Consider the following 15118-nt stretch of genomic DNA (forward strand, 5'->3'; position numbering starts at 1 on the left):
CAAGCCTCCTTCTCAGCCCACGTTTGCAATTTTAAGGCGGTAACTTGTGTTCTCTTGCCCATGCAGAATTGTTGCTGGCCAGACAACATCTTTGGTCCAGGATTGCATTCCTGGTCTGGCTTTTGTGGGAGGAGATTCCTGGGTTGCAGCCGTGGTGTCCACATCTACTCTCCTTTACATGCGTTATCCCTGAATCTTCTGTCACTGCAGAAAGGTGAAAGGCTGGAAGATGGCAGCCTGGGCTGAGAAAGGGTGATGCCACTGCTGTTTGCAAAGAGAGCAGTGAGTAGTTGTTCTCAAAGGGAAGGTGGCACAGTGCCCAGTGCTATGACTGTCCCATTTTGTCCCCAGCACCCACTGGTATAGGAACAGGACAGGCCCAACTCTGGGCCCTTCCAAAGCAGCAGGGGTAAGTGATGCATCCCTTCAAAGGCAGGTAATCCCCTCTGCCCCCTGCAGAAACAGCCAAGCCTCAGTGCAGTTTTGTGAAGAAGGAGCTGTCCCCTTGTCTCCACCCAGCCACAGCTGTGTCCCCACAGCACCACATCCACCCAGCCAGGCTCAAGCCACTGGCCAGAAGAAAATCATCAAGCAATTCAGAAAAAGATCATCTTTAATTTATGAAATGGAGAATCATTCTCAAACTTGGTCAGAAATTGCACAAATCACTTATGATTGAACCAGTAAGAACTACAGCAGCCTCATGGCAGGAATGTCTTGGTCCAAGACAGAAGGCAGCCATGTCCTGAGGCAAGATGGCAGGCTGGTGGGCTGAGACCCCAGAGGGAACCTGGGACTAAACAAAGAACATCCCTCAACGTGCAACAGCTTCAAACACTGCCTGCCCAGCCCACCTTCCTGCAGCAGGCAGGCACAGGCTTTGGCACATCCCTTCTCCTTGCCCCCAAACACATTACAGGGATTGAGGAGTCACTCCCTTGCCTCAGGGACCCCTTCAGTGATTACCTGTCATCTGCTCTCAACCAAAACCAGGGAGACCAAAGCACCTGCTCTCCTTGGGTCCCTGGCTCAGCAGCTCTCTGACCTGCTCTCAGCAGGTGAGATGATCTAACTTGGGCACTGTTTCTAGCACAGAGGAGCTGAGGTGTCTGCCCCTCCCCACAGGGGTAAAATCCCCACCCTGTGACTGCCCAGTACTGTGTCAGACAGGCTCCAAAGAGGAATCAAAGGCACAAAAGCAAGACCTGGTGTCTCCTTCAAGCTGTGCTCTCCTGCAAGAGGGGAGGGCACCAGGCTGCCTCACCGGGTCACCTGGGATTGCCCTGGGCAGGGAGGCACTGCCAGCGGCTGAATTAGGGGTTGGCTCCCTGACCTTGCCCAGAATGGGAGGGGACTCATGGTACAGCTGTGTGACAGCACTGAGTAGTAGGGACTGTGGAGGGCAAATGAGGAATAAACACATGCAATGGGATGCCTGGTGAAATGATACAGCTCAGGGCTCTGAACTCAGTTCGAGCCCAGCACCTTTTCCAGGCCAGCAACAACTTCCTCTACAAGGCCACAGAGAAGGGAACCTCAGCATAAAACAGCACACCCAGCAGATCCTGGCTGTGCAGCATATTGTCTCATGAACAACAAATGCTTAAGAATGGATTTGGTCCAAGAACCACAGCACTGCAAGTGGGAGGGTTCTACCTTTCCCAGCAGAGGGTTCTCTACTGGGAAAGGCCTTCAAGGTCCTGTCATCCCTGCTCCTGTTTGACAATCATTCCCTTGGTCACTTTGTCCCTCAGAAGCTTCCCACTGCACAAGGGTGAAAGGCTCTAGTGAAGGACTCCCTGTGAAGTCTCCTCCTGTTCAGCTGCAGAGGCTGTGGCTCCCTAGAGCCATGCCCAATGCAGAGAAGTACATAGGGGATGTGTCTGTTTTCTAGCACCTGCAACCCAGCACCTCTTTGCTGGAATGAGCAGCTCTGCTCCCTGGGACAGGCTGGGATAAAATGTTCTTGCTTCTGAGATCAAGCGATCTATCTCAGGCCCCACACATGCTGAACCTCTCTGCCTTCCCCAGTGATGACCACCTGGAGTGAACAAACATTGGCATCACAGCATTTCACAGCTGAACCATGAACATCAGGCTCTCTCAGCCCACCATCCCTGCCCTTCACCTGCCCTCCAGCACCAGCCTGGAACCAGCAGCATCCTGGGGGGCTCAGGCACCCTTAGATTGTTTTGACCTCTGGTGCTTGGCCTTGTGTCAGGCTCTGCCGCTGAGCCTTCACCACCTGCAGCCGCTTCCCACGCAGGCTGAACTGTGACCAGCTGAGGAGCTGCAGCAGGGCGCACGCGATGGGCACAAAGACCAGGAGGTAAAAGCAGCCCTGGCGAAGAGTTGGCTCCAAGGCTGCAGCAGACTCCAGCTTCGGCTGGGCACTCACCACATTGTTCAGGGGGTTGCGCTGGAAGATGTCATAGCCTGGTGTCAGAGAAGAGTTTGTGAGAATGGGGCTGTGGGGATGGATCTTTGTCCATTCTCTTTGAGTCACCAGCCGTGGAGATGCAGAGACCAGGCACAGGTTAACAACTGAAGAGCCCTCTGCACCCACCCAGGACACAGCACAAGGTGCCAGACACTGAACTCTGCCCTGTTCTGCTTCACTGCTTCCCCAGGACCATCCTTACCTGTGTACTCACAGAGCAGCCAGGTGCCAATCAGAGGGGCAAAAGTCTGGCCCGGTTTGGTGACCAGAGCCACCATCCCAAAGAGCAGGGCTGAGGCTGCCTGCTTCCTACGGTTCAGGACTAGATCCTCATCCACCAAATCAGTGACCACCAGGTTGAGTAACTTACAGGTCCCTTCTGTGAACACGCGGTTGCTGCAAAACAACAGGCAAAGCACTGAATAGGGCTATCAAATGACAGGAAAAATGTGTAAGATCATAAAAAATGGCAAGGGTTGAAAAGGTTTCCCCATACTTGAAATAAGAATTTCAGGTGCCCTAGTTACAGAAGAGGAACACCACTATCAGTAAGACTTTCTACCCTGCAAGACAGTACCCTTACTCTTGACCTCCCACACAGACAGGCCTGGGGACAGGACACACGGGGCCTGTGGCTCACAGGCAGCTGCAGCACACACCAAGGGCTGCAGAGGACAGAAGCTCTCAGCAGCTGGCAAATGCAGGTGCAAGCTGCCACCAGTCCTGCTGGTCTGTGACCTCCTGAACATCACTGCCTCCCTTACTCTGCAGCAGGACAGCCTGTGGACTCTGCAGTGACCTGTCCCATGTACTGTCAGAGCTGGAAACCACATGGCCTATGTATGATCCTGCCCCCTCTTCCCTGACTTCCACTCCTCTTCTTAAAACAGGGACAATGCATTTTGCTTCCCAGGAAGCAGAGAGCAGGGGAAGTGCTTCCCTACCTGGCAATGAAGATGCAGAGCAGATACACCTGATCAGGTCCTGCCAGGAACATGACAACACTCAGAGCCAGCTTCAGGAAGAAGAGTCCTCGCACCACAGCGTAAACCCCATAGCGGCGGCAGAGCGACAGGAAGTAGAGGTTGTTGAGATGGGGGGCAATGTAGGAAACACCTGAACAGAGACAGATGCAGAAACAGCTTGATGGAGTTCCACCTTCCACCATACCCCCAGACATGATACCAAGAGAGACAGAAAGGTTGGCTACTGCCAGCAGGACAATACAGAGCAGCTCCTCCGCATATACAGAATATACATATACAGAAGGCTGCAGCAGATTTATTCCATGGCTCTGTGGCACAGCACACACTTTCCTACAGAGGGAGACCTTCTTCCATCAACCTCATGGACAGAAAGGAAAATAAGATTTGCGCAGTGTCATGCAGAGGCCGCGACTCAGCCCTGGAGCAGAAATGAGAGAGGCAGGACTGCCTGACCAGACCTGGCCTGCACAGAACCCTCCCAGGGTAACTCTAGGACCAATGCCCACATATCTGTGGTAGCTTGGAAATAGTCTGTATGCTGCAGAAGAAAAGGGATAAAATCTAGGGCTGTGTTCTCTGCTGCATCCTGGGAACACTGCATTCTGCAGCCTCCAGTGCTCTGAGCAATACCTCTCTGGAGTCTGGTGTCCAGCACACCAGGCTTGTCCTTACTAGAAAAGGCTCTGAGCTACTTCTGTGCCCAGGAAGGACAATTCAGAGGTCCCAGGGAAACGTGGGGTGCGTGCAGAGTCCTGCATGTGAGCACACCTCTCCCCAGATGGAGCTTGGGAAGGGCAAACCCAGACTTGGGCCAGGTCCTGTGTAACTTAGCCGCTCCCTCCCGTCCCACCTGAAACTCACCAAGCAGGAAGGATCCAGTAGAGACAGAGATCTGGTCTGACAGCAGGTGCTCCAGGAACAGAGGGAAGAAGTTGCTGTTAAAATGGCAGTGAAAAACCTGTGAAGGCAGCATGCAGACAAGCTGATCAGCAGGAATAGCAGTGAGAAAGAACAGAAAAGGCTAACAGCCCACTGGGCTCTGTTATCCTAGGAGCCCCATGCCAAAGGATCATGCAGGATAGGCCTGGAGTACTTCAGCAGAGCAAGACCTTGGCTGTAACATTTCTGACACTGCTGGCTGAGATTGCAGAGCTGCAATACCATCAGCTATGCCCACTTTGTGCCCAAGTCAGCCCCACTGCCCAGCTGTACAGCACAGTGCTGCTAGGGCAGACAGGGCCAGCAGGTGACAGCAGTGACCAGAGGCTGGGAGAGACAGTGGCATGGCAGGAGGGAGGAGGCAGCCGGCAGGAGGACATCGGTAAAGCAGTGAGGCTTGAACACAAAGATGCAGACCAGCATCTGCCTGAGGGAAACTGAGGGATCCTCAGGGAGCCATGACTGCAGCACACAAAGCTGGGCAGGCTACCGGCATTTGGTAGTCATCACTGAAGAGGGTGAAGAACAGAAATAGTAAAAGCCAGCTGAGAGATGGATCCAGCTGGACAGCGAGAACAGTGATGTGAGCCTCAGGAAAATGGAAAGGGAAAGGAGACTGTGCTGACAGCCACGCCAGCAAACAGCACTCCTAAACTCATCCCCTCTGTGAGCCAGGCCCTGTGCTTCTGCACCCCATATGGGCTGCACAGAGCTCAGTCAGCCTCCATAACCCAGCCTACACTGCAGAGAGAGGAAGGGGCACCCCACAGCTTGCTCAGAAGTATCCTGTCACAAGCAGGGAGAGTGGATACCAGCTGCTGAATCAGCCAGCATGTGCAGGAGGCTCCAAGAGCAAGTGGGTGCTGGGAACATCTCTGCCCTTCCTCAGGAACTTACACACTGCTGAATCATCCATCTCAAAGAGCCAGAGCCAGCACTCATCCTCCGAATCGCAGTGTGTCACTTCTGTGCCTACCTGGACGAGATTCACGCAGACAAACCAGAGGAAGTTACGATGCCGGGAGAGCTGCTGGAGATACTCTGCCAGGGTGATCCTCTTCTCCTGGGGGACGGAGAGTTTCTCAATGTACAGCCTCAAGGAAAAGGAGGGATAAAAAGCAACCATAAATCCCTCACACCAAGACAGAGTCACCAGCTCTCCCTGTGTAGATGCAGAGCTGTCTCTCCTTAGCCCCCACCCTGACCTTTCATATTCCTGGACCAATCAAAACAGTGGAGTCTATAACTTGATTGCCATTCCACTATACATGCCTTCCTCTTCCAGGTCCCTGCAGTTAGCTCACCTGGCAGATCTCACCAGGATCTGCTGCTACTACAGCATAATGCTGGCAGCTCATAACAAGAGATGACAAGTGAGGCAGCCCAAGGACTGAGCTGAACAGGGAAAATCAGCTTGGTGTGGCCTACCAACAGCTCAGCCACTATCAGGCAGCTGAACTGAGTGACAGAGACAGACATTCACTTGTCCAATTCCATAGGACATAGGCAGCAATGTGGTCTCATGCTCAAACACGAATGCTTTCATAAGCTGCTTCTGACATTTTACCACTCATAGGCCTCACTGGGTGCTCTAGACATGAATTCATTTTGTGTTCCAAACACTGGATGGCCATATAGCAGGTTAGGCCTCTGCCTCCAGTTTGGACTAGGGCTGACACAAGACAGTTTTGTTCTATTTTCAGAGGAGGCAGTGTGACAGCTGATCCTGAAAACTGTATTAATAGACAAGAACGAGAGATAATTAACAAATTTTGCCTCATTCTGGATCTTCTCACACATTTAGTTTGCTGCAGATCTATCAGGCCTTTGTCTCTGCTGATAGTTCGTGACCCTTACTCTTTCAGGGTTGATTCCTGGTCCCATTTCGCTTTCCCATCAGCCTGAAACCGCTGGCGGAGCAGCTGTGTGGACAGGGTGAAACCAACAATGGAGCAGAGGGCCAGCAGGACGCAAAATATGCGAAAGGAAAAGAAGTCCTCCTTGTTCCACACTGCATAGGACATGAAGACAGACAGGGAGCCTATGGCACTGAAGAGGGAGCAGTAGAAGTTGAGGCTCGTCCTGTCTTTTGCTGAAACAGCCAGGTCTGCAAGCAAGGCGTTGTGATGGAGGTCAACCATGGTGAGAAAGCTGTCGTACATGCAAAGGCAAAGGAGGAACTGCAAACCAGGATGAGCCCAGGAAACCCAGAAAGAAAGGAAAGAAATGGCAAAGAGGGGGCCATTGTGGCTTAGTGCTCTGAGCCTCTTCAGAACTACTTCAGGGGACGAAATCTCTGCTCCTGCCCTGCAACAGAAGAAAAAAAATTTTATATTTTTTTTAATATAAAAATACCTGGACAAAACCCTGCATGATCACATATTTTTCCTCTCCAAGGAAGTCATGTAAGGGCACAGACACAAATACAGCTTTTGTTCAAGTAACAACCACCCACATCAGATACCTTCTCAGCTAACAGTGAATACACTGAAAATATGGGTTTAAGAAAGCCAAAAAGGGATTTTTTTTTTCCTAGAGCATTTGTCTCCCTGACAGTGCAGTACTGTCTGCACTTTGTGCAATGTAAATGATTTTCATGACTTTTTACTAGTTTCAGGAAGCCACACCACTATTTTCATTAAAATGTTGACATAAATACATGAGAAATACTAACGGCCAACAATACAGAGCTGTCTTGCCTTCCATCCTATAGAGTTTGGGAACAACTGGTCTAAGGCATTTCATGTGGAAATAAACTGTACTTTTCCCACTTGTGCCTCCCAAACCATGTACACACTCTCTAACACCCCATCAACAGGCTTGGTCATATAGCAGGGGCTTGAGATTTTAGATGCCCATATTTTAGGTTCTGCACCACTCATGACTTTAAGGGTTAGGGCCACATCCACCCAATAAGTGTGTGTGACTTTCTCTAAAAAGGCAAGTACTGAAACAACATTTATGAGCACTGAACTTCAAAGATGCCATGAAAAGGAGGTATTTAAGAGTTCCATGCCCAGTAATCCATTCCCACGCCATCTTTTTAAAGCTGCCAATTTGACATCATCTTCCCCAGAGACTAAACAACTTCCCAGACTCTTGTGAAAGCAGAACTCCACTTACTGCTGTGTGCTAAGGAATACTCGGTCACTCAGCCAGCCAAACAGAGGGTCATTGAGGCTGTTCCAGATCAGAAACACTGTCTAGGAAAGAAAACAGGACAGTGAAATAAAGCACAGGACAGTGAAACAAACCACAGGACAGCTCCGTTCTGTCACCAAAGCAAGCAGTGCTGAGCTGGCATGCTGAGCTACCAGCAGGAACTGTCCCAGCACACCTTCCCTGTCCCATCACCACTGTATGATGCCCCTGTCTGGGGCAACTGGCAGTAAGACCAGTGGTTTTCACTGCTTGTGAAACACCCCAACATCCCCAGAGGAAAGGCAGTCTTAAGAACAAAGTTCCTGCATTTTCTGTCACAGCTTGTTCTATTTTTATGTAGGTGGGAAAAACTGAAAAGCCCAAGTTAGTACTTGGAAGGCTCCCTCGCTCCCTCTCCAAAAGGGAACACTGCTGTTACAATGAACAGTTTTCACATTTCTAGCAAGGAGCAGTCTTGGTTTCAGAGTTTCCAACTTAGAGAGTGCAGAAGCCGATGGAAAAAACTAACCTCTCCTATCCAAAAGGACAGTTTATCAATCTTGTAAACAGAGACGAAGGTGTCCACGTAGTACAGGAGGAACACGTTGTGCAAAATGGAAACAAAGAGCGACAGAGACCCGTAGATCACTGCAGTGGGCAAATGGAAAAGACAAGCCAGCAGTCGCAGCCCCATGTTGGTGCAGTCAGTGTTCAGCTCCTTCGATCACCTCCATTTCAGGTGAGATGTCTTCTCCCAACACCTACTACATCTTTGATGGGGCCAATCCATTGTTGCTCCTGCAGGAGAGAAAAAAAATAAATAAAACACATGAATGGGGATACAAGCATCATAATGTCACCCTAGGATAAATGCAAACAGATCAATTTTTTTAACAGATTAAGTTAATTGGTAAATCTCTGTATGCAGCAATCAGAATTTGTATTGTTTTGAAGAGCTGCTACAAAGTGGATTGGAGGGGATTTAAGAGACTAGAAGCTGTCTGCTGCACTAAAGCTGTTTCATTAAGCTGAAGCCGGGCTGTGGGCTCCTGGGGGTATGGCTGCCTCCTCCTGAGGAGCCTGCCCTGTCCTTTACCCTGTAATGTTCTTTGTTATCCAGCAAGCAGACAATTAATCCAGCTCTTTAAAGGCAAGGTCAGAGGAAGAATCAAGCCAGATAGCTGCAAACAACAAAGCAGCCTTCAGAAAACACACCTAGTCACTGGTATTTTTAGGTACTCACATAAATTTTTATCCAAATAAAAATGACAGGAGCTGTGATGTAACCTCACATGTGCACAATGCTTTCCCTAGGCAGTCACAGCTTACTGCACCTGGGCTGGCTCAGACAGGAGTTATTTATGGTGAGCAGTGCTGCTGCTTTGTGGCATGAAGAGACACGACCAAAACACAACTGCAGCAGGCATGCTGCCATCATGCAATAAAGGTAACCAGAAGTGCCTTAGCAGTTGTCCAGCTTGTCTTGAAATGACCTAAGTCTTAGGACCATAGTCTGAGATAAAGGTGCTTTGGCTGGACAGCAACATACACAGAAATAAAACACGTGGACACAGCAGCCTTAGACCAGAACAAGTCGCTGTATGTTCACAAGGGGCTGAGTGTGAGAGGAGGACTCCTCACACCTGCACCGACTGGAGCTTGTGGCCAGGAGCTGGGGCCAGAAAGGTTCTCTTGTGCTTTTCAGGCTGAGCCCTCTCTCACATGACAGTTGCTACAGACCCAAGGCAAAACACAAGGCACTTATGTGAGACATAAGGGTTTCTTAAATCAGTACAAGTCAGCTTCTCCAGCCCATGCCATCATGCCCTGTTCACAGCACACACATGAAGGGTGACAAAAAGGTTATCTTGGCACTGTCAAAAGCAAGATAAAGGGCTGTGTGCCACTCCTGTTTCAGCCCTCCGGGGTCTGCATTCACCCACCTCAGATACATCATGGGGGCTTTGCAATGTGGGATAAGACTGAACACATAAGAAATAGGAACCTACGCACCACACCATCCTCTTGGGCTTGCAACACCAGCTGCAGCAAGTCCAAGCAGGAAATCAAGCAGAAGAATAAACGTCTGGGTATGAAACCTGATAAAAGGCCAGTCCCATTCAGCATTTCCCTGAAGCCATGAGCCTGACCACTTCTAGGCAAGATTAGAAAAGCAAAAATAACCATCTGCTCTGCCTAGGCCAAGGAATTCCTCATAACTAGTTCAGAAGGAGCAGGAACAGCATTTGTTCCAATCAATTACATCACTAGATTGAAACTGCACCTCGGTTCCACTCCCAGCCAAAGCACTAGACCTCAACTGGATCCAACTGCAGAGCCCTTGCAGAGCTCAGACACCATTCTGCATCCCTGCCAGGCCAAAACCCATGGCCAGAAAAAAGGAAGACACTGCTTGGAAGAGAATTCAGCCAGACAATGAACCTTTATAGACGTAATTAAAGACAGACAAGCCTCAAGGGGAAATTTCTTTTTGTATGGTCAAGAATTGGAAAGGAGTCACAATGCGTAAAGACAAAGGTTAAGAAGAAGGGAGAGTTAAGGCAAGAGCTAAGTCCTCTGCCCCAGAGGTAAGCCCCCTGTCTCTCGCCAAAAGTCTTCTGCGGAGGACCAACTGAAGAGGAGATGAAGACAATGGTGTGCCAGGCCCCTTCATGGAATTGTCAGGACACAAGAACTGGGAACACTCACTGTAACTAACAGGAAGTCAGCTTAAAATATTTCTTTCCTGGCAGGTAGTAAACACCTGACATTCACTACCAAAGGATATTAGAGAGCTGGGCAGCAGCTTCAAAGGATTAGACAAATTCACAGAAAACAGCTGTACACAAACAGCTACTAAAGGGAATAAGGCAGGGAAATCGCCTCTAACCGCCCCAAGCCAGCTGTGCAGGCTGGGGGTGGACAAGTGGAAAGGCCATAAAGGGTGCCCAGACTCGTGTGCTCTCCCCCTAAAAAGCATCTCCTGCTGCCATCATGGGGCAGGATATGGGGACAGACAGACTAACAGTGTGACCTACTAGGGTGATTCTTATCCTGGCCTTGCCTTTGCTATCCAAAAGCTGAGTGAAAGCAGAGCCTGCTCAAGACTTGGTCTCAGTGCTGCACTTCATGCTGTCCCCATCCAAAAAGTGCTTCACTGAGCACATGTTGCACAAACCACAGCTGTTGAAATTTCCAGAGACACCTCATTTTGTCATATAAATGCTACAGCACTGTTCAAAGAGGGTGAAGTTCCACTTCCTTTCTGCTCCCTCATCACTCCCTCACAGATGTGCAACCCCTCCAGCCAGCTGATATTTGCCAGTGATGTCACTTTTGCTAGGATAGTCATTAGGTCATTTGCTAGATATTTTTTCCCTCCTCATCTGCAAATGTGCAGTTAAAAGGAAACAAATCACAGTTGTCTGTAAAAAACAGATTTCACTTCTACACCCAAAGGACTGTGTTACTGCCACACTGGTATTTTCATAACCTTTTCCTTGGGATGGAGAATTATTCATGGAGTATGTCAGAACTTTTCAACATGAGGCTGTAAGAAGGAATGGGAAAAGGAGCTGCAGGAGGGAATAGCCATCATTCATTCACACTGAACCTCTAACACAGTCATAAAGGAACAAGCTCATAAATTAAAAAGCAATGAGTCTTTATTTGAGAAACTTCCTCCTCCGCATTTGACATCTGGCTCCTGCCAGTGACGTCCACAGATCTTATCTTCCTGAGGAGGATGTTGGAATACTGGCTACCAGGAAAGCACTGCTTTTGTTTGAGAGTGCTGGCATCCAGCTGTGTCTGGAACACACCACAGCTTGGGGCTCACACATGTGCTCTAAGTTCCTAGCCAGCTCACAGCTGGATGCACGAGTCCCTGTGTCCCGTGGTGATTCGGCAATGCCTTGGCCTTACTACAAGGCTGAGCTCCAGCCTTCCACAGCTGAAGCCACTTGTACTGAGCCAGCAGCAGAGCCCTACATGTGAATCTTGGCTCAAGCCAACCTTTTAAGCAGGGCCAGATGATTTTTATGTGCTCAAGTTGCCACTCAGCAACCTGAAACAGCCATCTGCAGACCTGCCTGCAGTATCAGGATGGCTCTTGTGTTCATTCTCCCCTGTGTGGGTAATGCAAGCTGGAATCCCAAATAATACTTTAGGATATGTTTGTGCTTGCTTGAGCTGCCACTACACTGCCTCTGCTGCATATTCTGGGTTTTGAGGGCTTACTAAGCCAGCTCTGTATGTCTGCAGCTTCCACACAATAAATCCACCCAGCAGCTGGAAAAACCACCTGAGAGAAAACCCTATTTATAGACATTTGTCACAGCCAGACAGGACTGGGGTGCTGGGGGTGTGGCCCCACTCACAGGGAAGCTGGGCTGGAGCTGCACCTGTGGAAGAGCTGATGCCCTGTGACTGGTGCTGGGCACATCAACTCCTCCCAGAGCCTGCAAGTGACAGTCACGGATGTCTTGGTCTGGTCAGGGTTATCTGTCAGTGATGAGCCCATTTTGGGAGCACAGACCAGCTTCTGCACACTCCTTCCTTCACACATGTGGTACCCCAGGACACCTCCACAATACATCTCAGAGGGTCCTCACCTCACAAAGCTACCTGGATTCTGGCAGAACTCTGTCAGTAAAATAAGAATCCCCCCACAGAGCTATGTGAATGAATGAAACCAACAGAGCCTCCACTTAAACAAAAAAAAAAACCTCTCAAAATCCTATTTCTGTCCCAGGAAAGCTCCTTCCTAGATACACATTTCATAAAATTTAGGCTCCTCTGACAAAACTTGGATATTGTGCACCCTTTTAGAGATGAATATAACTCCAAGGCTCTCAGTTTCTCCACTCCATACTTCTCCTGAAACCCTCCTAACACCCTCAGATAATCCCTTAGTAACAAGGACTCTTGAGGGAACATTAAACACAGTCCTGTGTGAAACATGAACAAACATCCCAAAGCAGGCTCCCAGCAGCTTTGTATCTGATGTGTGAAGAAATGAAAACTTTGAAACCACCTGGATCAGGCATGGAAACATGACTGAAAGAGGTTACGAGGGTGTTTCCCAGTACTGTTTACCAATTCAACAATTGATGACTGTGCATCATAAGATTAAGTAATACCCTTCTTATTACAAGCAATCATGTGCTTCCATCACCCCTGCTGAGTTCATACACGCAAACACAACTGCCACATAGACAATTAATACCTTGAACCAGCTGGTAGCTTCCGTGGAGCTGTGCTCCAGCTGAGCAATCTTGTTCAATCAGATCTCATTGCCTAATAAGAACACAAGGTTTGTCAATACAGAGATAACAGGGCAGATTTCATAGCCATGGAACTTGGCAAGGCTTTTACCTTAACAACATGCAACATCCCCTGTCTAAAGAACTCATTCTTTTACAGTGTAAAGGAAGTGTGTTAGATGTATTAAAAAACTTGTTCCTGATCATTTACTGCCAATATAAGTTCTAATCCTGTAATGGACCTCACAGCACAAGGATGGGAACCAATGCCAGGTAGCTCTGGCCTCAAATTACAAAACTAGAAGTAAATTTGAAATCATCATTGAAAACAAACCCCAAGATTTGCTTCAAAGGAGCTATAAGAGGGGATTACTGCACACATTCTGCCTGTTCTTTGTTAAGACTTAAGAGGAAACTGCAGGCGAGAAGCAACTTTCACCACTCAGCCAAGTGCAGTCACCAGGAGTTTCTGCTACACATCTTCCCGGGAACAGGGATTCTCTTCACCTGTGCAACCTCCCAGGGCACCGTCCCTGCACAGGGCCCCGGCTGCAGCCACAAGGCCACACGCCACTGAGTGGGTCCCCAACTGCAGCCGCTGGCCTCCTGGGCAGGACAGGAGCACAGGGAGCCAGGCTGGACATGGGGACACCGTGACTCTGAACATGCCCAAGCAGCGCTGCCATCCCTGTGCCCCATCCGCAGGACCCTCCACGCTGAGGAGAGGCCTGGCAACCTTGGGTGGCCAGGCAGAGGCGCTGCCATCCTTCCCTGGTGGGCTCTCCCGCAGGCTCCATGGCAGTGGGTTGAAGCCTGCCAGGTGAAGGGAGGGAAGGAGTAGCAGGGACACCAGAGACCCGCAGCACACTCGGGGAGAAGAGGGCGATGCCAGAGCCGCCTCCCCTTGCCGGGAGGCAGACCCGGCTCCAGCGCTGAGCCCCCTGCCCACGGGCACTGAGACCAGGGAGCGACGGCACCCCCAGGCCCGAAGTGGAATCATCCACGGAAACAAGAAGGAATATCCGCCAGGGCTCTACCACTGCAAGGACAGGGGGTGCCCCCTGCCCCGCAGAGGCGGCCCCCCGGGGGGTATTGTCTCTCCCACCCTACCCGAAGCACCTTACTGAGCGGACGAGGGGCCGCCAGCCTACCACACGACGGGGAGGGAGACAGACCGGAACCAGCGATGAGGCGGGAGAGACGCCCGCGCGCCGCGTCAGCGCCTCCTACCTGCGTCCGGTACCGGCGCTCCCCCGCCGCTCCGCCGTCGCACAGCGCGGCCGCGCATGCGCACCCCCAACCCCGCCCCGCGGCCATTTTGCGTCCTGGCAAGTGAAGCCGCCAGCACCTCCCGGCGGCCATCGCGTGTGAGGGCACTCCGCTCCCTTATTTGCATGTCCCCGCCCCCAGCCGCACGAGCCTCTCTGGTGTGGCGCCACCTCTATGGTCAGTCCGCCCGTCGCCATGGAAACGCGGCCTGGCCGGAACGCCAGAGCTTGGAGTCAGGGAATCGTGAATCACCGATATTGCTTCAGATCTTCAAGTTTACGCAGTCCACCTGCCAGCCCAATGCCACCACTGTTACCTGTAAGCCACTAAACCGTATCACCCAGTGCCATTTCCAGAGGCCACTTGAAAACCTCCAGGGATGGGAACTCCACCACCTGTGCAACCAATTCCAATGCCTGATCACTCAAACGAAAAATATCTAGTATTGAATCTGAATCTCCATTGTCCCTCTCACTGCAGGCATGGTAGAAGAGACCAGCCTCTGCCTCATCACAACCTCCTGTCAGGGTTTGTAAAGAGCAGTGAGGTCTCCCCAGAGCCTCCTCTTCTCCAAGGAGCAGGTGCCAAGCTGCAGAACAATTTAGTGGGAACAAAAATATATACATGGCTGCTTCAGAAGGTGGGGCAGTAATCCAGCAAATATCCTGTCTCTGTTCTTCGTAATCAGAGACTTGCATTTCTCTCCCATGATTAATTTCCATTCATCCTGTGTATTTCAGAAAATAGGGACTATTATTGTCCATTATCATTTAAGATCTCTCTGTGGCTCTTTCTCTCAAAGAAGCAACTCCTTTGTTCAGCATATGTATCACCTTTGGTCTCGCGCTGCAACAGTTGCTTCCATTAAGCTGTTCTCAAATTTCACCAGGGGAAATTTCACCACGAAAAATTGAAGCAAAAGCCAATTGCTGTGCACAGAAAGGTATTATTGCACACTATTACTTGCCAATGGTTTTGCACATTAGACTTACTAGTAGCTTCTTAAGCAGGTTATTTTTATAAATTCCTAGAAGCCAGACAACTAATTGTAATCAACATGGTTTGTAATTAAAGAGTGA

The 15118-nt window shown here is 50.1% G+C and overlaps 1 protein-coding gene across 6 annotated transcripts; it reads right to left on the reverse strand.

Moving 5' to 3' along the window:
* Positions 1-595: 595 nt before the first annotated feature.
* SLC68A1 (solute carrier family 68 member 1) lies at positions 596-14067 on the reverse strand. Of its 6 annotated transcripts, none has more exons than XM_077182935.1 (10): positions 14001-14067; positions 12734-12804; positions 8036-8304; positions 7489-7568; positions 6223-6672; positions 5342-5459; positions 4288-4384; positions 3385-3556; positions 2643-2836; positions 596-2436 (listed from the first exon to the last, which is right to left on the reverse strand). In XM_077182935.1, the coding sequence occupies exons 3-10, from the start codon at positions 8198-8200 to the stop codon at positions 2183-2185; spliced, it is 1530 nt and encodes a 509-aa protein (XP_077039050.1). In that variant the 5' UTR covers positions 8201-8304; positions 12734-12804; positions 14001-14067; the 3' UTR covers positions 596-2182. The 6 variants fall into 6 exon arrangements, with proteins under 6 accessions (XP_077039050.1, XP_054493403.1, XP_077039051.1 ...); XM_054637428.2 differs by having other exon boundaries at positions 13890-14024; XM_077182936.1 differs by having other exon boundaries at positions 13895-14003.
* Positions 14068-15118: the final 1051 nt, after the last annotated feature.

This window comes from Agelaius phoeniceus, chromosome 9 (genome assembly GCF_051311805.1).
Source record: "Agelaius phoeniceus isolate bAgePho1 chromosome 9, bAgePho1.hap1, whole genome shotgun sequence".
Taxonomy (NCBI): domain Eukaryota; kingdom Metazoa; phylum Chordata; class Aves; order Passeriformes; family Icteridae; genus Agelaius; species Agelaius phoeniceus.